General features: G+C 38.8%; 2 protein-coding genes across 2 annotated transcripts in view; both read right to left on the bottom strand.

Annotated features, from left to right (window-relative positions):
- Positions 1-6,627, bottom strand: part of LOC108666575 (kin of IRRE-like protein 3) — an 11,164-nt gene extending 4,537 nt beyond the window's left edge. Inside the window, exons 1-3 of the mRNA XM_047880358.1 lie at positions 6,580-6,627; positions 1,961-2,038; positions 772-904 (exon numbers count right to left, since the gene is read on the bottom strand). Coding sequence (XP_047736314.1) covers positions 772-901 — 130 coding nt within the window. The 5' untranslated portion in view covers positions 902-904; positions 1,961-2,038; positions 6,580-6,627. The remainder of the gene's footprint in view (positions 1-771; positions 905-1,960; positions 2,039-6,579) is intronic.
- On the bottom strand, positions 1,181-22,655 carry LOC125177852. The gene is made up of 5 exons (XM_047880355.1): positions 22,326-22,655; positions 7,509-7,777; positions 6,580-6,669; positions 1,961-2,038; positions 1,181-1,336 (listed from the first exon to the last, which is right to left on the bottom strand). The coding sequence occupies exons 1-5, from the start codon at positions 22,384-22,386 to the stop codon at positions 1,181-1,183; spliced, it is 654 nt and encodes a 217-aa protein (XP_047736311.1). The 5' UTR covers positions 22,387-22,655.
- Between the last annotated feature and the right edge of the window lie 241 nt (positions 22,656-22,896).

Below are 22,896 nucleotides of genomic sequence, written 5' to 3'. Positions count from 1 at the left end.
CGAAGCTCATCCAACATTGATTCATCACTGGTAAACACCAGGTCTAGAATATTGGGAGTCTGTTTACTTCTATAATGGGTTGGTTTGGTAACGTGCTGGACTAGGAAGGAGTCTCTTACTGACTCCATGAACAAGGATGCTGGATGATTCTCTTCCCTTGGAGAGGATCCATCTATCCAGTCTAGCTCTGGATGATTAAAATCACCAACGATCAACGTGTGTGACCTACGGAAAGACATGCTCGGTAAAAGACTGTTTAGTACTTTATCGTTATCAGAAGAACTGTTTGGTGATCTATACACGACGCCTGTGAGGAGGCTATCTTTGCCTTTTAGAGTAAGTTCGCACCACACTGATTCTCTAGCTGATTGATGTTCTGCAGATAACTTGACTATGGCATCAGCTGAGCGACTATTGCATCATTAAAGCTGCTATAGCATCAGTTAAAGCAGCTATGGCATCAGTTAAGCAGCTATGGCATCATTTAAGATGCTATGGCATCAGTAATGCTACTATGACATCAGTTAAGCATCTTTGGCATCATGTAAGCAGCTATATAGCATCATTTAACTTGCTATGGCAGCAGTTAAGCAGCTTTGGCTTCATTTAAGACGCTATATAGCATCGTTTAAGCTGATATGACCCCAGTTGAGCAGCTATGGCATCAGTTAAGCATCTTTGCATCATTTAAGCAACTATATGACATCATTAAACCTGCAATGGCATCATTTAAGCTGATAAGACATCAGTTAAGCAGCTATGACAGCTCACCTTTGAAGTTGAGGTAGACGAAGTGACCCATCGGAGGCGCAGAGCTCACTTGACACTCGTACCTGCCGGCATCTTGCTTCTTCACTGAGGAAATTATGAGCACCCAGTCACCCGTGCTGGACTCGTACATGCTCTGTGAGAGACAATGAAGCAATATAAAGTATGAGCACCCAGTCACCCGTGCTGGACTCGTACGTGCTCTGTGAGAGACAATGATGCAATATAAAGTATGAGCACCCAGTCACCCGTGCTGGACTCGTACATGCTCTGTGAGAGACAATGAAGCAACACAATAATGAGCGACCAGTTCCGTCATTTATTTTAAAAATAGTCAAACTATTTATACATAATTTATGTTGTGCGTATAATTGTCCCTTAAAGGGAGGTTGCTCCATGCAGCCTGAAGATCCTAAGGCATTGCGTGCAGGCACTCGAAGGCTGCAGGATGCGGTGGACGTGAGAGATGAGCGCTCGGACGGCCTTCATCAGGTGTCCATTTGTCGCCGTCGCCGCGAATCCGGCGCAGCCTGCGTGCTTTGCAAGATCCCGAGAATTGTTTCGCCATCTCACAAGAAAATTACTAAATTATTGCTCTAGCTTAGAAACAGAAGATATTTCAATAAATAAGTAAAATAAATCAGAGAGGCGTGTACCCACGACAGATAATGATTGCTAAGCGCATCACGTGCTCAGTTCAAACTTTGGAACTCTTCTGCTTCCAAGGCAGTTTCAGTTGAATGTCATTTTACAACAAATGAACTTCGTACAAGTCCCTGCAAGTACGACCAAATCCAAACAGTGCAAAATTATGTGCAATGAAAGAAGTTTTTGGAAGCGTGAAGTAATTTGCATTAAAATTTAGTCGTCCAAGTTTTGAATTAAAAATTTTCTGAGCTGTGTCAAAGAGCCTGGATATGCAAACTAGACGCAGCAAAAGCTTCCCCTGATGCAGAAACAGCCACTGACCGAGCAACAGAGAAAGTTGCTGGGATTGCGCGTCGTGTAGCTCGAGATGGAATCGGAACTTTGCGGCCGAATGAGACACGTATCACCTGAAGTTTGTGTCGAGTTCGCTGTTAAGCCACAACGAGAGTACTTTGGCGTGTTTACGATACATTCAAAGCCGTTCACAACCATTTTATCTTAACTTGGTAGACAATGTCTCTGGTGACCCATGAACGTTACTCACGCTGAAGCGCTGGTCGCTGGTGTACGTGTAGCTGTCGACCGTCAGAAGGTGCAGGTCCTTGTGCCTGATCCACGACACCTAAATGCACGAATAAAATTGAAAAAGTAGTATTTAAATTTGACAAGATCACAGAACTCTCACGGGAATCGTCTTGTTACCCTGCGATCACGAAAGTTCAAACTAATTTAACTTATAAAAGTTTTCTCTCAGGAGTTTGTTTAAATAGCCTGTCTGAAAGTTAATGAGTTGTAATTTCTCCGGAAGAGTGATTGGTTTTCAAGCGATCTGGATTTTTCTCTATGACACTGACTTGTTACTATACTTCCGAGGTGCTTAGTCGTGACGAGTTAAGGCTAAACAGAGCAGCTTTGCCCACCTTCGGACCACAAAACTCATTTGTTATTACAACTTTACTCAATCTTGCAACGAATCTTCTAGTTTATAAAGAACCTGATTTAAGGATTGCTTCTGCAATCCATCACGAAAGTTCGGTAGGACCCAACTTTAGACCATCAATCTTGGGACTGGGCGGAACGGCAGCTAACCAATTCCGCATATGAGCCGCGTATGTCCAAAACTTAAGGAAAATATCCCTCAGCACATCACATAATTTGCAAGAAGTTAACACCCTACAGCATCGACTGCTGGCTCGTGGTTGGTGTGTCTCCTATATCAACTTTACGAGTCATCCGTGCGGATCACTGGACAGGATTGCGCGCGACGCTTGCAGCAATATAGCAACGAATCGCAGACGGCAGGCTGAATTACTGCTCACTCTCATTTGTGCCAAATAACTTTGTTCCGGCCTTATGAAGATGCCTGTCGTCATATATAGATATAGTCATTATTGTTCAGCCTAAATGAAGCTGGATATGCTGGATATTGTCGTATCACATACTTGCACTTTATTTATGATCGCTTCCGACCAAACATGGCTTCGTCGAGTTTATTTCAGTTTATTTAGGAAAGATCAAAATAACAATAAACGCACTGCAATGGTATTGGAAGATTTACATTGAGATACGTTGTATCACTAGTTTTATTCAACATTTACCCAATTCAATTTCATTAACGGCAATTCTCAGTTGATAAGTAAGAGTGGAATAATACCTGGAATGCTAGCGTATCTGAAATTTTACGAGCATTTTATTAAGGTTCAGGCGCACATTTTATTGTGAGCTGCGTTGAAGGTTATACAACTGAGGAAATTGCATCGAGAGGATTTTCCTGAGCGTGTGTGCAGACCAGAATACCAGGCGTGATTTGATGACAAGAGGATCCCATTTTGATGTACTAGGTCCCGAGGAAACAAGTATATAAATGCTTGCTCTTATATACTGTTGCAGTTGTCTCTCACCTCTTCATACACGTCACATTTCTTTTATCCCTACTCACATTCCGAACACAGTTCTAGAGAGATATTTATAACCAAATGCACTTAAAATTAAATGCATTTGGAAGGTTGCAGCAAAGAACACTTGTGCCCTCGCGGGCAATTGATCTTAAGGGCAATAAAATTGTCCCCTCACTCACTCGACGCTCCAGGAAATGAAGTTAAAGCAGCTGCAGCTTTCCTTGCCTCGTGCCAACTATCTTAGCACTGCTTACAACTTTTTTCCCGTTCCTTTCTGAACAATAAAAGCTACTGCTAAGGATGAAATATTTAGCAATAACATCCCTCCGCCAGTAATATGTTACTTCTACCCTTATTTGTAATGTCGTATAGCCGGCTTTTTGCAGGTCACTCGCATACAAAATCCTGAACTAAATTGCTCCGGATGACTACCATCTTATTTTTGTCGTCAGTTCCTGTAAACTGTTATATTTAACATTGTATAAAAACTTTAAAGTTTTAATTAATATATATTCTATGATTGAAATAAAGAATAATTTTTCTGCGATGCATGCGCTGTTCGGTAGGCAGACAGACCTGTGGCCTCGAGGCCTGGCAGAGGTTGGACACAACAACGAGCTCATAAATAATTTCAAAAGACGCCGCGAGTTAAATTGAAACATATGAGGCTGTACTCCCGCACAACTTATACGTGAGTCGCTTGCTCAGACGAATAAAGGAAGAATTAAGAACAGTTTTATAAATCTTGTATAAGCGGATTTCAATGCTGTTTTTTTATTTTAGAATTACTGCTTGTCATTTGAAATAATTAACACGTTTTTCTTAGCTTAGCTTCGCGTTTGTTTGTTTGTTTGTTTGTTTATTTGTTTGTTTGTTGTTAACATTGACAACGAAAATTAGCCCACTTCTGATTGTTCTAGAGATCTGAAATTCGGCATGCCGGCTATTTTCGCCTAACAATTTCAGATACAATCATAAAAACTAGTAATTAGAGACCTGGAGTTAGAAGCAAAAATGTAAAACATTTACCCTCGTAGCACCCCCGAGAGATAATGTAAGTATAAAAATCAAAGTACTAAAGTCAAAACGCAAATGGCGGAAAAACGGGGGCTTGCGCCCCGGTCCGTTTTTTTGATTTGGCAATAAAAATCAAAGTACTAAAGTCAAAACGCAAATGGCGGAAAAACGGGGGCTTGCGCCCCGGTCCGTTTTTTTGATTTGGCAACTAGTGTCAGCTCTACAAGCAATACTGCGCGTGCGCGCGTTGTTCCAACATCAGTTCTTATTTCGAAGCTCTTAAAGCGTTCAAAACTCCGCGGCCACGCAGCTCTTAAGACCAAATAGAACTGGAAATCCTCCAGAAGAAGAGAAATATTTTTCAATCATTTTTTTGGAACCAGGCGCCTCGAACTAAATTGGTCTCGAAAAACTCTCGTTTCTTTGAATATTCCCGCCTGAGAATAAGGAATATCAAAGATTTGAGGGTGCGCTTATTCAGAGCGACGCAAAATGCAACATTTGAGAATTTTATCAAAAATTATCGGGATATTTTTGGCAGGGTCTTTGGGCCTACTAGCAAAGCTCATTTTAACGCGCGAAGACTTTTAGGCTACGGCCGAGGGACTTTTTGTGCGATAGCAAGACGAAGCTCGGAGCCGCGGCATGGCTTCCAGCTGCGGCCATTCTTTAACTAAAAATGTGATAGCTTCGTGAATATAAGCTAAGGCAGGGTTCGCAGAACCTTTCTCGATCTTATATCTGGTCTTCTTAGAAATTCTATCAAGATCAATATGCTCGCTTTCATTCTGGACTGAAATTTTTTGCTCCCAATGATGTATTATTTTTTCTCTAAAATAAAACATCCTGCGATCTGACACGTCTCGACATCTGGAAACTTCATGGCTTTTTAAACATTTAGAAATTTCCTGGAGCTCCGGAAACAACATTTAAAACTCCCGCCAACTGTTTTCTATCGAGCTTTCATCGTTTATCTACGGATGCAGGGCTGAGATTTCTGTCAGCTCAGTGTTTCAAAAGGATTCAGTAAAACTCCTCCACATGCACGCATTATTCCTGGAGAACTTTAGTTTTCTTAGTTCTTTTGCATTGTAAGTTTTAAAGAAACTGGAAGAAATATCTTGTGATTCTCTGGCTGTTTTTACGAACTGAGAAAGAAAGAAGCCGACTGGCACCGATCTCTTACTCGAGTCTGACCACGGTCGTTATAGATGACCATTTGGTCACATTTGACCACTATGGTCACAGATGATCACGATCGTTGCAGATGACAATATGGTCACATTTGACCACTATGGTCACAGATGATCACAATCATCTCATCAGACAATGGTATTCACCGGTAACCACAATCGTCATATCCTCCCATTAAGACCACTATTGCCCAAGATGGTCACAGATGACCATGATGGTGGTCACAACCGACCGAGGTAACCATGACCAACAAATTCCCACCAGCCTGCCACGCCAATTACTGCGCACAAATCTGCTTAGGCCTCCCCGGGCCGAGTCTCCGAATTACTCGACAACAATTTCAGCGCCGTCGAGGAGGTCGTCTTCACAGAAGGTGTCAGCTCTCGAAATATTTTGGTGGCCTGGCACTGTTATTTTCGCAGGACTGCGCTCAATGACATCGATAAAAGTTTCGTTCAATTGTATTGCAGTCGGAAATAATTGAGGCGAGTTAAGAAATGATGCACGATCTTTTTTGAAGCCCGCGAATGATAAATTCGGTCACTGTTGAAGTTCGAAAAACAAATTCTAGCTCTCATTAGAATTTTGCCGCCAGAATGAGTGAGACATTTTTAATTATAGCATAAAATATTAATTTGTACTCATTCATTTCGCTAAATATTTTTCATATATAATTTATGTGGAAAATTATGCTTCGCTTCAGTTCATAAAGACCAGTCCGTCTCAATTTACCATCGCATCCAATTTTCCCTGAGCTACTAATTAATGTAAGTTCATGCATTACTTTTAACATCATTGTTAGAATATTCAACCTAATTTTAAATTAAACAATTTAACACCTACAACATGATATTAACAATCGCCGACCTTCAACGATTAATATAAAAATTGCAACTTACCTACACATTTTATGCAAGTAAATATTTTGTACATCTTACTCTCAGGATGCATAAGGATTACATAAGCTCGTCGAACTTTCTTAAAATATTATGTGTGCAAAAATTTAATTCATGTCACACTAAGGATGCACGAGGATTAAATAAGCAAAAGTTACGGTGTAGTTGGCGCGGTCGTGGAGGCGACAACGTAGCGCCGCGGCCTGTCCCAGATGCACCGTTACGTTAGGGGAGTCCTGCCACGACACCTGCACACACACAACGTTAGGGGAGTCCTGCCACGACACCTGCACACAATACTGCTACTGTTGTCACGAGACGCTAACTTCAAGTACTAATCTAAGACCCGGACGAAATTTTAGTTTTCTCTCCAGCGCCAAATTTCCGTTAGAAAAAATACTTAAGACATGGCAAAGAAGTTATTATTTTCAAAAGTTGCATCAATGTGCTACAATCGAAAGGTGATATGCCTGAGAACATTTTTAAGACAATGAACCAAATGTTTAGCAATCAACACAAGTTTTGACTGGAAACGACATCGATTCCTCTAATTCCGGTTACGATTGTTTGTTCAGAAATGTAAATTTCTGTCGTTCCTGTCTTTCGTCTAAAAATGCTTTAATTTTGCAGTTAACAAAGCATAATTTCAGCTTTAATTTGATTATCATGTTTGTTGTTGATTTCAGTAAAAACTTGTGCATCTTAATTAAGTTATAGTTATATTCTCAAATAAACTTGTCCTGCAGTAAAGATTGTTATTTTTAGACAGTAATAGCGAGACAATATTCAAAAACCTATCAAATGAATGTCCTAATCGTTGATTAAGACATTCTTCTTTGTGGTTGCAGTAAAGAATGTATTACTTGCCAACTGTGGCTGGAAAACTGTATCTACTTTACAGTCAGGCAGCGAGGCCTCATCTTGCCATAATTTCACTCACTTTGGGCTTGCCGTGAGGCAATCGCCTGGGCAAATACCTCTTGTCAGCGACAGTAAACAAACTTGTGCGGCTAAACGCCCATGACAAGGCAAGCGGCACCCGTTGACAGAGTGCAGTGTTATCACACCCTTCAGCTACGACACTCACCCAAGGCCTTCCCTGCGACGGTCGACTTGGCAAGAGATTGACCGAAGCCGAGGTCTCATCTGAGGGCCTGGGTAAAATTCCAGAGCTGGACGGCCTTCCAGACGTGCCGGCTCTGCGGGCTGCACTTGCATTTGATTGAAGCGAAAAGTTTGGCATTGATGTATAAAGCGCGGGAGGCTCGAGGGACGATCTTTGCGAGGCGGCGACATGGAGCTGGGATGACGAGGACGTTGTGGGCGACATGCGATGCTCCGCTGCAGATGTTGCTTCTGTAGGAGACAAATATGCGACAGATAATAACGACAGGGTTAGGAAAAAATTACAATGTTCATTATTTATATGACCATCGTAATTTTTAGTCTTTTAAAGTTTTTCTTTCAGTTTCTTTTTGTTATTGGTATATTATTCATGTGCCTTCTAGGATATCCAAATTCTATTGAGAATCCTCCTGTTTCTGGATGAAATTATAATATAATAAGATTTTTCTAAACCGTTGCGCTTAGCAGCTATAGATTTACATCATAGAGAAGTTAGAATCAATTTAGTTTGCTTTGCATAAGTTACGTTCGTAAGGGTCGTGCATTCAAGCCCCTAGATTCGTTCAGTTTCATATTGCAGAGGCGGTAGCCTGTGGGTACAGAATATTTAATGTCATTAGTCAGCAAAGAGCAAGTGAAAACTTTGTCGTAGGAATTTTAGTGTCCGGATGCTAAAATGGAACGCCTCATAAATGCCTAAACTGAGGCAGAATTATTATATTATGTGACCGAACACTCATGCAGCCTGCAAACTCTATTAAAGTGTACACGATGAGTCTGGCTGGAATGCATCATACAGTACCAAAGAAGCAGTTTCAGCAAATTATGCTATCGAACCATAACGGACTGTTTCAAAACTGTCATCAACGATTCGAAAGAGTCGAACTATATAAGAGGTAAACTTGTGCGATCAAAATAACGAATATTTTTCCGGGATAATTTAAGAAAAATCTACATTAATGTAGATTTTTTTGTCTACATTTATGGCAGAATGGCTGTTTTATACACCTGAACACGAAATCACTCTATATTTAAAGTCTCGACAACTGCTGTCAAGAACTCTCGCGATTATTGAAGAGATATGCAAATTGAACAATCTCGCGGGCTGCCTCTATATGCGGGCTTCAGGAGGAGGTGCTTTAAACTTCAAATTCCACTTTTCTCGCGTCCGACTCGCGGTGCCAGCCAAAACTTTCGACTTTACCAGACTTTTGAGTTGTATCGAAAAGCTTTATTTGAGGTCCATCCTCTACTACCGCAAGAGGCAGACCCGCTTCTTCAAATTGGAATTGCAGGCGATATAGCGGACGCCGAGCGTTTTTCATTTCAGGCCCAGATTGATGACTGGAAAGTCCATGCACGTTTCGTAATTTACCGTAGCAGGTATGACTTGAGGAGAGTTATTGCGTTCGGATATTAAAAATTAAAATGATTAAGCTACTAAGTTACAAAAACAACAATTGAATATTAATCTTAATGAACCAGTAGGTACACCTGCAAATTCAAATAAAGATCCAAAATGATGATAAAAATTCCCAACATGCAGGGTCCGATCATGAAAAATTTCGCAAAATTAAACGTGCCGAGCTATATTTTTTTAGGGCAACATCCAGCTAGAATGCGCATCGAAATGAATTTATGCGGGTGAATTTTCTGCCTTTACAAGGAAAAATTTTGTTTTATTCGTTATAAACCGAGGAGCAATTGACATGTCATATTAAAACGGATTGCAATGACTGCGTTTATTTTTTGTCTCTTACATCGCTGGCACTCTATGCTTCAAGAGTCAATTAAAGCCGTGATGTTGGAGCCATAAAACTCTGGATGCAAAACCAAGCTCACTAAAAATCTGAACCAGCACGCTACTAAATAAAATGTACCTCTGAAATGTCCCAAGCAATGTTCTTGATTTAGAGAACATGCACTCGTTGTCCCTCCAATTACAAATTGGCTAAAATTCCATAAAGTAAACACGCAAACTATAAAAATCATTTATTCAGGAGAGAGCTGCTTCATTGACTAGCATTAAAAAAACGTATAAACGTCAAAGCTACACGATTCAACGTTATATATATAATTGGCTCATATTGGTATAACAAGGTTCATTTTCTCATCAAATGTTGGTATTGCATCGACTGTATATGGTATCGAAGTTGCATTCAAACGTTTAATATACTGTACATTATACACACGCATTAGAACTTACGTGCTTTGCAAGGTCATTAATTTTAATCGGGCTCCGATGGAAGTCAAAATTGAACCAAAATAATGATTTTCCCGCCTCACAACATCGGAAAGCATCATTCTAAACGCTCAAAGTTGAAGAGAGTCATGAGGAAAATGGCTGCATGGCCATAAGAAAACTCATAAATTGCCCGACTTTCGATGGCATTTCAAGAAATTGCGCGAACGGTGAGTTGGAAACTTCCGCTTGCTTTCGTCCGACGGAGAAGGCCTGCAAATATGCGATCTACAAATTTGTTTTTATTTCCTGCGAAAGGAAGCGGAGCAAAGTAATCCCTAATGAGCTTCTCGAGACAGCATCAGTTCATCGCTTGAATCGAGCGCGGGGTCGGCGTAGGCTGTGACCTGAACACTCTGTGAAAAGGCATACTCTGCAGGATCTTTTTTCTTCAAAAATTCTAAACAAATCATACGTATGTTAAAAAAATTAGATCATATTGTTTATATTTCATAATAAATATAAAAAGTCTTCCAGCAAATTATTTTATTTATCTCAGTTTATGACGAATCATGATTTCAAGAGGTACCTTTTTGTCGAACATCGCAACCACGGCGGGTGGAAATTTGAACTAAATTGATATTCATTGTAGAAACACGTGTCCAACCCGGCTTGATTTAAAGTATACAAACGAACACAAAATTATTTCACCGTGATGCATCTCATTTCTCATTATTTGCTTCCGTACGATCAAATAACGGCAGGTTTAATAATCTAGAAAATTATTACCCGTTGTATAGATTACCAGCGCTCTCTATTCAGTCCATTCCTCGGTAACAATTCAAATCAACTGAAATCCTTTGAAGAGATACTAGCAGGTGGTTCAAAGCGAAAAAGTTCCTTCGCCATTGAATATTCTTCAGTTAGTAAATTGATGCCTTAATTACGAGTAAAATGAGTGTTCCATTGATGCGTACATATACCGTCTCATAAAAAGCTTAACTTTATCACTGTAAATTGATCATTAGTCATGAATTGCAGTGTAAGAAAGATAATTTAGTGATCGCATTATCATTTAAAGCGATGCACAATAGCCAATTAAACGTTAACGAATCTCGGCATATGTTATATGAGCCAGTGAGCCTATGTATAGAATCTGGCGCTGATATACACCTCGATATAACTTATAAAAATAAATATATTTTTGTGTCTAACAAAGAGTCAACATTTAGAAATTAGTATGTTGCCCGGCGGTGATCGGGCACGATACCTTTAATGATCGCTGCACCGAAGCGCAATAAATAGTGTTCGCAAATTATGCGTTCTTTTCCACACTTATATTTATTGTATCCGGAATGTATTTCTGGCACTAGATAATTGATGCATGAATTAAAATACCTCCTCTTCTCTTACTCATCATTCATTATAGACGTCAATTATTAATTAAAGTTTAATCCCTAGCTAATAAAGATTAGCATGAGACCAAGTACAGCTGCATCGCCGTATTTTCACTGCTATAATAGGAGCCCATCTCAGTGCTGGCTCCTTTTGACCCAAGAGATCTCAACTCTGTGATTTGAATCACAAAGTGGCCGCAGAAAAATATCTTTACAGAACTTGCTTCCGTTAATTGGCGGCTGAGTGGCGGCCCACAATCCGGTTACCAAAATAAATGGCAGAGTGCGTGCAACGAACAGCTTTCAATATGCAGGATCAGCACCTCAAGGAGGTGGGAAGAATGCAAGCGGTGTTGCATATCAATGCTGCTGGCCTCAGTTGGCGGCCTCCTTCGGGATATTGTGCAGCGCATGCATTCTTTATGGAAATTGAGATACAACTTCTTAAGTCTGTGAATGACGTTACCAGCACAGGAAAAATACGTTACCGGCTCAGGCAGTTAATGACGTATTATAATGACGTTACCGGCACAGGTTATTTAAAACCTGTATAATAATTTGTTGATGCGCTTACGGCTTCACGTATACTTTATAGCATTATAGAGCATCTTACAACTATTATATAATATAGGCATGTTGGTCATACAATGCAAAAAAGGGATCATCTAATAACAACTTCTAGATTCAAATTTTTAGCGCAAAAATTATGACAAAGTATGTATTTCGACGAACCACCATATAAAGTGGACACGCTCAACAAGATAAATTTAGAAATTGAATCATATTTAAATGTAAGGGAGCGTGCGGTCTAAATTAACAATATGAATTAGTTTCCGCTAGCACAGAAAGTTGCAGAAACTCATCTCAAAGGCGACAAAACAAATCTCTCTGTGCAATACAGGCACACTAGACCAAGTGGCAAGTAATTATTATTCTCTGTGAGGAGGCAGCGTGGATCCATAGGCTGTGGTCGCATGCATGCTAATTCCTAAAGGCGAACCGTGGCTGAAAACTCGAATGGATGTTGCCTTTTGCGCGAGTTACGCGCAGGGGAAAATCTGCACCAAGTCGCGGATTTGCAATGGAACGTGCGGAATACAGTTGCCTTGGCCAAGAATTGCGTTCTGCAATGAATAGATGATGCGGCATCGCAACGGAACAAAATACAGGCTCGTCTGTCAAGAATTGCGCTTGGAATGAATCCTTAGCACGCTGCGTCATGGCATTGGAATGAATTATACTGCTACATCAAATACCATCAAGACACGTAGAATTAACCGGCACTTAGCCGTTTTTTCACCACGCAGAACACTTATTTTCAGAATAGGCTTGCAACGGCAGTAGTCTGTTAAAAATAGACAGAGCCCATTTTCTCGTCGACGAAAACGTGAAGTCGCGGACGGACAGACAGACAGACGGACAGACGGTCGGAGGGACATGGCGAGCACAATAGCGCCTTTTTCCATAAATTATAAAATGCGCTAAAAAGGGGGAATTAATTTCCAACTAATATTTCCCTTAACAATTTTCATAAATCGTAAACTTATAGAATTTTTAAAGTAAGTGTAGGACTTATTGGCATACGAAGCGTTTCTCTACTTGTTGGATATATTAATAGTTGCGATGTGAGCTCCCTTGCTTTCAACTAATTAGTCACGGCTGCATGGATGTCGATTTTCTAGAAGAAAATTAAAATTTAAAAGTGATCTAATGAGCATTCAACATTATTTATAGAAGAAAAATTATTCTTTAGCGCAACCCACTAGCGGCATTTCTGAAGAAGTTTTAAAGGATATAATAAAGAATAATATATGAATATTAATTAAATTAAATTAAAAATTTATCAATTAAATTAAATTAAATTAATGAATTATATACGAAAATCAAATCTTCCATTTGTTTAGTGACAATCATTTTATCAATACAATGACTTTCATTCTTGGTTGCGAGTAAATTAAATGAGCAATGAATATTTTCTTCTGAAATGTATATGATAATTTTATTTTGAGACCAGTTGCCTACCCAGGATCATTGATCCTGCAAACAGATCAAAATATGCTTTGATAAAATTGACGGTTCAGTTTTAAGGGAATTATTCGGGTCGAAAAAACCATCAACATATTGAACCGACGTTCAATTTGAAATCGAATTGCGTGCTCTGAATAAAAATGATAAGCGAGATCATTTCATTGATGAGGGTCTTTGAAGTGAAACCGTCGACCCGATCACAAATACCATACCGTAATTTGAGCTTCTATTATACAGATGTTGAATTCCTTGTTCTCAAATGCACTTACCTTGTATATTTCGTTCGCCTGAAGCGATCGCGTCACCGACATTTTACTTTAGTTCTGTTTTAAAAGCATCTATAGTTTCAGTTGCGGTGATGGCTCTAGAGTGAACAGAAGGAAATGTTTGGTACGTGTGTTTTAATTCTAAAGATCCGTGTGACATGTATATATATATGACTTTTATCGTGTTCCATGTTCGAAATAAATTAATTTACTTCTTGATCATACCTTATGTGCAACACTAATTTTATGTAAAAATTATTTACCCTTGTATATTGTTTTGTTTACAGAAACCGATTGTATTAAGACAACGGTACGAAAAATCGTGTGTTCAAATCATTCGCAAAACGAATATACGTAACAACAGCCATAGCAGCGGGACATGGTTTGCAGTCAAGCTGATTGGTAAGTTGGATTCGATGAAGGTTAACATTTTTTGTTCAATTTTGCTTGGTATGCAAAGAAAAATGGGGGCAGAGTTTAGCATTGGGTTTAATCATCACTCATTTGTAACAAGATTGATATTTCTTCTACAGAACAGAAGAGATTTAGAATTAAAATGAAAAAATTTAAATTTAAAATTTAAATAAAACGTTAAATTTAAACAATTTTTTTCAATTATTAGGAAAAAATAGAATTGACTGTTTGCCCATATGTATATTGTTAATACGTATAGATAGTAAAATCGACGTTTTTCTTCAACAAACTGAAACAGGAGTCGATAGCTGATCATCATTATATAATAAAACGAACTACTAGACGAGGCGTTTTGACTCTAGAATACTTTAATGAAATTCTTTCGTTAATTGCTTTTAATTCCGAAACACGCGGCAGTAATGAGAGGTAATTCGTTGAGGAGCAAGGAGCGGAAATAATTTCGAATCCTGAATGAATTACAGTATATACATCGAAGATGTGAGCGCTTACTTATTATCGGAACGTTGACATTGTATTTTTGCCTGAATTGATTTGTTAAATATGTAATTTTGTTCACAAATTTTCGGATATACCCTAACAACATTTCAAGCCGTTGTGTTGAATGCAAAGATTTTTGACAGTATGACTCTGCAGATGGAGAAAAGTACGGCTTCCGCTCTAGAAGGTTGTCGGTAGTTCCAGGAGTCGAGCTGCTTTGCATCACATCTTCATACAGCTCGAAAAATAAGGAACGAATTCAAGTCCGAAAAAATTCACTGAAGAAGGAATAGTTTTACGGTAGCGACTGTACCAAAAACCGGAATTACCCTCTTCCTCGGCATGAGAAAAAAAGACACATTTTAGGCTTCCAGAAATTTTCCACCTCCGAGTAAATTCTGCATAATTTAGTCTGGTGCGTCATGCATCGAATTATATGGGGTAGAGGCTTGGGACCAAGTATATAATGCCAAAAATTTATGAGCATTTGCTGGAATTTATTTAACGCAGATGTACAAAAATCGTTCGCCAGATAGACAGTGCGCAAATTTTGCACGCATAGTTCATCCACTTTGTGACATTTCAATGCAAAGTGACAAATAAAGCCTCGAGCGCTGTAAAAACGTCAAAAACTATAAATTTATCCGGGACCCGTCGCTCGACAATAAAATTAGCCAATAAATTTAAACTGTGAATGTACTCGCTTGAAATCAAAGCGGATTTAAGGCCGCCGACAGCGGGAATCGAGCGTCTCATATTTTCTATAAGGTTTGTTATGTATAAACTAAAGCTTTAAACTGATCGATCGAGTACATGGAGGCGATGCAGAACACGAAACATGAACTGGAGAAGAGAAGTAGTGACATTTATTACTTAATTCGGGGCAGCGGTACATGGAGAACTCTTATTATCTTCGATTTTGAAACGAATTTTGAAGATGAATCGGCCACAAGAATATTTTTTACCATCACATCAAAAAAGATAGGGTTTGTAATGACGACAACTGACATTTTGTTCGACATCGTTTTGGTATATAATAGTAAGTAATTGAAGAGATTATTGTGTGAATTACGATAGTCGCAGATTAATTTTGTGTTGGCTCAATTTGCAGGCATAATAATGATATACCAGTAAATAAAGAGCGCTTTATGTATTAACAAAACCTGAGAAGGATTCTCACGCTTCCTTCTTTTTAACGCATTTTCTCATTTATGGAAAAAATGCACTATTGTGCTCGCCATGTCCGTCTGTCTGTCTGTCCTTCCGTGACCTCAAGTTTTCGTCGACGAGGAAATGCGCTGTCACTCACTTCAATGAGTACTGAGTTATATTGTTTTTTTTTTTCAAAAGAAAACAGGTAACCTCTCGTACCCTTCTACTCTACTTCCCTACTTAAATAACTTGAAAACGAAGTATGAACTTGAATGAAGCTTCAGGCTATTCCTCAGCGCTGTACGGCATACTATCGGCCGGCATTGAAAAGCCTGGTCGGGACCAAAGTCGAATTGAATTACTACAATTCGGGTCGCTAACGAAGCGGAATGGCAATAGAATTGCACCGGGTCACAGAAACGGCGAGTTTGTTTACCTACTGTCATTGACGCCAGCTTTCTCACGCTAACAGCGCCAGTTCTCGTTTTACAGCGATACTTTTTGGCGACGTTCGAAGTGTTGCCCAAAACTCGCGATGTCAAGACCAAAAAAAGGGGAAAATACTGCGTTGTCGGTAAACATTTCCAAATAATAAGCCGGTATAAATGCGGTTCGCGTCCAGCAGAAAATATTGGTTATATCCTAATACCCATATCGTTTATTTTTGTGATCCAGAACAACAAAACAATTTTGCTCGTAAAAAAGTACCACTTGAACAGTAGTCAAAAGTTACGTTTGAGGAAGCAATATTTTCTACATTTCCCTATATTCCTTGCGTTACCGTACAAGTAATGATATACTTTTTATTCAAGAGCACGATTCCAGGAAAATTCTACCGTGTGCTGTAGATACTTTTTGTAATGAAATATGTAAGGTGGCATAAGGATTTACTAATATTCCAGTTAATTTGAGGAACGCAGGCCTAGCTAGTCAAAAATGTATACAATATCAGCCAGTCTATCACCCATTAGGCATCATGACACGTATTAATTGGGCTCGATTTCTTTGATCTACATAAGTTAGTGACATGTTATAGTGCATTAAATAATGAACGGAGATTAGCGTTATTCTCCGAGAAATGTGGAGGTTTATGTATGAGAATCTTTTTGAATGAATTATTTAGAAAATGATGAATGCCATTTATTACACGATGGTCATGAGATTAGGAAAATGCATTGAAAGCTGTTTTTTACAATCAAAGGGACATAATTGATGCTCGAGATCGGAGCTCAATAATTTTACTACCATGATTGTTGGATCTCATTGCCTCCAATAATTTCATTGCTTATGTGAACAAATTTGAACTAATCTATAATTAACAAATTTCACAATTTATTTTAATATAAGTTATTTCTAGCGTGTTGCGGTAACGAGTTTTTTCACTGCTCTACATGGCATAGCTGCATAACACGCATAGTTTAGGTTTAACACACATTAGGCGATTATAAGGTGCTATAATACCAATTAAAATACTTGATATCCAGTAGATTCACAGCAAGATAAAAGATACTCTTCATCTAGACCGAATTAGGCATTCATGCAATATGTCTCAATGTTATATCACTGTGGCTGAGGCTTTGAAGTGATCAGGATAAGGTCTCGTCGAAAAAATGTGCATAAAGTCGTTCGTTCATCTGACTTCTGTATCAATTTCACGTGAACAATCACCTCCTAAAAAATAAATCCTAGTGGAAAAATATTTTAAATAATTGAAAGTTATGACTCTCAGAACTAAAGAATTCAACAGTAATATAGGATTTATAGTCAAACTTTATAGTTTGACTATAAATTGGTAATCAATATTTGAATTTCTATTAAGCACCGGACTTCGGAACAGCCAGTTACTGGCAGAATGAAAATATATGAATGTCCAATTTGGTCCTGCAATCACTGATTTGTTTGGACGCAAATATGACGGAGAAATAGACTCGTACAGTCCAGGCCAACTCTTTGGCGTCGTGTAACAGATCGCGTACAAAATTTTTTGATACTCGAACACAAAAAATTTAGGAATGAAATCTCAGACAAAGGGATGTTCTTCGGGAATTTAGGGAATGTCAGGAAATTTCAAAGTTCTTATTTAATAAAATAAGTGACCAGCCCCAATATAAGCTCGAAAATTACTGAATTCAAGGATGATACGTTTTTCTTGCTAAATTCAAAAGGTAACTCAATATAATAAATTTAGGGAGACAGTGAACTCTAATGATAATATCGCTTTAATAGAATTGCTCTATTTCAGACAACGTATGTGAGAGGAAATGAACATTAGTGGAAAACTTATCTATTAACAGTTTCAAGTGGAATATGAAACAAAGGCGCTATTCGAAGTTGGTTTTTGATTAAAAATATTCAGGGATCCTAGAGTTTGTGCAAATAGGAAGCTCCGAAGGTGGAAGCACTTGCAAATTATAAATATAGAGAGAAAATTTAAAAGCCGTGCCGTAATTATCTAAAAATTGAATTCACTGTGGAATTCAATGAAAAATCGTTTCCTGGAGCCGGTATTGGTAAGCTTAATATCCACGTGACAGAAATAGGCCTTGCTTAGAAAATCCATGCCAGAGTTATCATTTAATCGGAATAACTCAACCGCAAATACGAAAAAAGGAAGATTGAACTGTAAATTTAAGAAGATATGTAAATAAATATGCAGTCATATATGACAGCAAATTTCTTTCATATGAAACAGTCATTCTCTCCTTTAAAATCTGGAGTGTATGTTTATATTTTCTAAAAAAATAAAAATGAATAAATTCCTCTTATATGAAGCCATAGTTGGGAATTTAATATTGGTAAATTCCATAAAGCAGGCAATAAGCATGTACTTGCTTATTTTCTGTCCATTTAACTGGTTTGTTGTATGAAAGATCAGAACAAGTATTTAAAACTCTGTGGGGTTGAAACCCAAAATATAATACGAGACGAAAATGGACATGAAATTTATAATTTATACACTTTGTTGCACATTTGATTATTCTTGTACCGCCCAATCATATAGAATGGGGTCTCCAAAAAATTTCACTTTCACAACGTGTGTAATTTTCATGACTTCTTAGACATCAAATTCTTCGTTCCGTAGCCATTAAAGTAATCTAAATCTTAGAAGGATCCTCATGCAGTTTGTTTGCAACTGAGTCTAAATGCTCCCAGTAAGTTGGTATCACATATACAACTTCGCTCACTTGGCGTATGCATTGATTTTCACCCGCGAGTTTATATAAGTCGCCCCAGGAGCCCAAGCTGTCGATGTGCAAGCGCATGAAGTGTCCAAAACATTTGTTTACATGCGAACTCAGAGCCATAAATCTGGTCGCCGTGCTCTGAACTATTTACGTTACATTTCTGGTGCTTGGGAAATTATTGCACTACGAATAGCATCAAAGGCTATAGAATAATGTTAGCGATGTTGTGCATGCGTGTTTTTGGGGGAAATTTGTATTAAGACTAGAGTCTGAGCCAGATCCGTAAAAAAGAATCATCCAACCATATGGAAATTTTCTTTGCGCTTTATCGAAAACCTATGTATCTATTGTGAAGAATACGATATGAACGATACGATAAAAAATTATGAAAAAATTAAAATGAGATGCCTCGTTGAATAATATTGCATCGTATATTATCTATCGTTTATTATCGCTCGCAGCAGATATCAAGGTACAAAATTTCAATGAATATTCCATTCGGCGAATAAGATTTAAGCATTTTTTGCCTTCGCAAGTTAATATTACAGGCCATTATTTTTAATAATATTCGCGCCATCAAATTAATGTGAATAACTTGGTGATACAATTTAATAGAGGGTAAAATTTTGTCCTTTTATCCACGAAAAATGCTTATGTATAGAAACGCGAGCGTTCGAGTCTACGTGCTTAAACGGAATTAATTCGTTCGCTGTAAAAGCTGATGACCTGCCCCGCATATATCCCACTTCTGGACAATCCAAACGTCTTCTCTTCCAAGAATCCTCTCTGACGTTGAAGACGTGACTTCTTAGGGCAAAATTCTCTAAAGTTTTAATGTCGATCGCGAGTTCAATGATGATCTGGGTTTCCATCTTCCCCGACTGAGATTTGCAGCTGGGAGCTGTAAAAAAAGTAAATTGAGATTGTCGGCCGGAGTTACGGGTTTGCAATTATGCTCAAGCGTCCGTAGTTTGTTCGTGCTCACAGTCCATGCGCAGACGGGGAAGGCTAGGGTAATTTTGAGGCATTCTCTAGGGAAAATAAATTATTTTAGTAAGCCTTCAGAGCTGCGCTCCGATGAGTCTCTGGAGGCTGCACTAGAATGAGCCTACACAGGCTATACTCAATGGGTCTTGATGAGGTCAGCGTTCTTTAAGTAAAATTTGGCAGTGTTGAATAATTGTCGCAATGAGCGCGTCTTTAAAATGTTGCGTTTGCGATTCGCAAAATTTTGTAGAAACCTGAGTTCAGATGGCCTGATGTTCTATTTAATTCGACTAAATTATTTACTTCAATACAGTTACACTAACATATGCCTACAATGCAAGGTTTGTAGCCCGATTGATCTCAGACAGTACTGATTAGTCATAAGAACAATTGATATTTGGATTCAAATGTAGAATTGCACAGTTTCGCTGAGCGAATAACATGCGGCGTTGGAGACGAACATGTGTCTGGATGTTCGGACGTGGAATTCGGACTTGGCTAATTCCGTCACATTCCGCCTGGAAGAAAAGCCACGAAATGAGAGAAGCGGCTCCATGCCGGACGTTAATGACACCATGAACGCGACATTCTTAGGAGAGCTCTTCGTTCTGGCTTCCGGCTCCAGGCGAATCAGACTTGCCCCTTTCACCTCTCGCTATGTCATCCTGCATGTGAATTTAATACGTGCTGGAGCGTTAACTTTAACGTAATGCGATACGAGTGATGAAAGATTAAAATAACAAGTTTCGAGAGTCCTGCATTCCTGAAGATTGTCGAAGTAAATTCGATTAAAATATCTGACCCGGACCAGCAAAGGCCATTGGTCTACGGAATTTGCAACCAGCATTCAACTATCTCAACTGTGATCGCTCAAAGTTTAACCTTCCTCTGGTTTTGGCTTTCCATACTGATCAGTGCTTTCGCTAAGGCAAGATGGAGTTTAGACGTTAGTCTTGTTTGGGTGTGGGAGGGAATTATTAATTCATATAGCGAACAATTGTAAACAAATTGTAGTGATTAAGAGTTCGAAACTCCACTCAAGCTCGATTTATTGACACCTGACGAGAAACGAATATAAGGGTATAGCTTGATTTAAAGGTACATTTTGATCCTAATTCCAGGCAGAGTATCAGAAATAAAAGTCAATCAGAGTTTCTTTTTCATCTACTTGCAAATTACAGCTCCTGACGAACGCATAGTTCACATAAACCGTGAACTGCACTCTTTAAGAACGCCTCCCGATTATCAGAGAGAAAATAATCTGATGAAAGGATCTCACTTGAATTCTGCTCGCCTTTTAGGCAAATAACCGAGATTTTTATTGCAAGAATTTGCATGCGAGTGTTGCAGTTCACGATCGCCGCAGAGAGGCGCTTCTGAATTATTCTGCGACCCACAGCTACTGGCATCAACAAGAAGATTTCTTTTATCGTTCTTTAAATTTTTTTTCTGAGCCATCGCGGGAGAAAAATTTACTCCTGGAAAACATCGACCAGAATGACGAAGTCGATGGGGTAATAACTTTTAAACGCGCATTAAAATGGGAGCATAAACAGCAAACTTGGCAAGTTAGACACTCACTAACTTGTGAAAACTCATCAGCATTTTATGACATAAAAAATAGTTTAAATGAACCTTATTCGTAAGGCATTAAGCAAGAGTCATACAAGGTTATTTTTCAACGAGGCTCTTCATATCGTAGCTAATACAGGCCATAAAAAGAGGAGGTCTTTTAACTCCTCTAACGCTGCTGCCCTGCGGATGAGAACGCAGTCACGCATTGTGAACAAGGCGTTTTTTTGAAGCTCCTAGCAGTGGCGTTTTGAAGCCAGTGAACAAATATTATTAAGCTATTTCAGGAGGAAAGTATCAACTTGTACGCAAACGACTAACTGAAGCACTGCTACTGCAGAGTTTGTATTATTCAGGGAACCATTTACGTGATAAATGTTCTTATTCAGTTTCAAATTGCCGAGGAATTCATTCCAGAGCTGCAAACCATCCAGGAATTATGCCAAGGTTGTATATGCCAAATTTTGCCGAATTTCAGGCGGATATTAGTTTCTCTTAATTGTCAGGAATACGGAAGACAATCATCGTAAGTCGCGCCCGGCGGGGCCGTTCTCGGACCCATACGCTGCCTCTGTCCAGGGGCCGTTTATTAATGCATAGATGATAGCAGTTTAAGTAAGGTTAAATTTCTTTGAATAGAGTGAACAGCAAACGTCATCTTAAAACTTAATAAATATTGCATCAAAAAGTCATCTAGAAGTCTTTGTGGCTTCCAGAATTTTCAAATGCTGATCGCTATTTTACGCAGACCGCAGAGTTCGGGCAGAGACAGTTCATAAATTTGATGAACAACTGTTGTTTGTTCACCATTCCTCCTGAAATGAACGGTTATGCACCTTAAATACCGAAATTTATTTAGTTTTAGCTAAAAAAGAATTTACCGAAAGAAATGGAATTTTTTTTGAAATATCCAACTACAACTTCCATTTGGATATTTCAAAATATCCAACTACAACTTCCATACAACTTCCTACTTTGAAATATCCAACTCTGTACTAAAATTTTATGAATTCGTATACTTCATCTTAAATCAGTTGAAATCTTTTCATTATATAACCCCTGCTGAGATTAAACATGGTACCATTCAATTACACTGACCTGAAGAGCAGCACGCAGCGCAGATGAGCAGCACGATGAGCAGAGAGCGTCGGGTGAGCATCGCTGCAGAGACGAGAGGTCCTTCAAAGACTCTAAAGCTCCTGTGCCATTAAGAGTATTTTGATCAGAAGTGGCTGAGCCCAAATAGGTGAAGTTTGTAAACAAGACTCGTGATTGGCCTGGGCATTCTCGCCCTTCCTGCCAATAACAAACCTCCTAATAGCGTCTCTAGACTTGGCTATGATCCACTTGAGCGACTAATTAATTTGTTACTTCTTTTCCGAGCTGGATGATCACACTGGTCAAGATAGCAACGTTCTATTTGGTAATCAAGCTCATCTGAGGATAGAAAAGTAGGCTATAACTGAGGAAAATGTCATCAATTACAGTCATGGACATGAGCTGAAGGTAATTGCAGCGGCGCTTGCAAACAATTATTAGGTAATTGGGTTTTAATTGGCTATTTCAGAACGCATTGCGAAAAGGTAAATCAAGCATTGAGTGAAGTGAGAAACACGTGCAATTAAATTAAGGCTGCTGCAAGAATTGAAAACTTATAACTGTGAAAACT

The sequence above is a fragment of the Hyalella azteca genome, unplaced genomic scaffold, assembly GCF_000764305.2.
Source record: "Hyalella azteca isolate HAZT.00-mixed unplaced genomic scaffold, Hazt_2.0.2 contig5294, whole genome shotgun sequence".
NCBI lineage: Eukaryota > Metazoa > Arthropoda > Malacostraca > Amphipoda > Hyalellidae > Hyalella > Hyalella azteca.
This window is presented reverse-complemented; position numbering and strand designations above follow the sequence as displayed.

Bases quoted from the DNA above. Each gene is read 5' to 3' on its own strand.
- LOC125177852 (XM_047880355.1), bottom strand. From the start codon at position 22,386: ATGCTCACCCGACGCTCTCTGCTCATCGTGCTGCTCATCTGCGCTGCG. The intron at 7,778-22,325 runs GTCAGTGTAATT...TGTCTCCTACAG, and splicing joins CGCTGCGTGCTGCTCTTCAG to AAGCAACATCTGCAGCGGAG. The intron at 6,670-7,508 runs GTGAGTGTCGTA...GTGTGTGTGCAG, and splicing joins CGTCGCAGGGAAGGCCTTGG to GTGTCGTGGCAGGACTCCCC.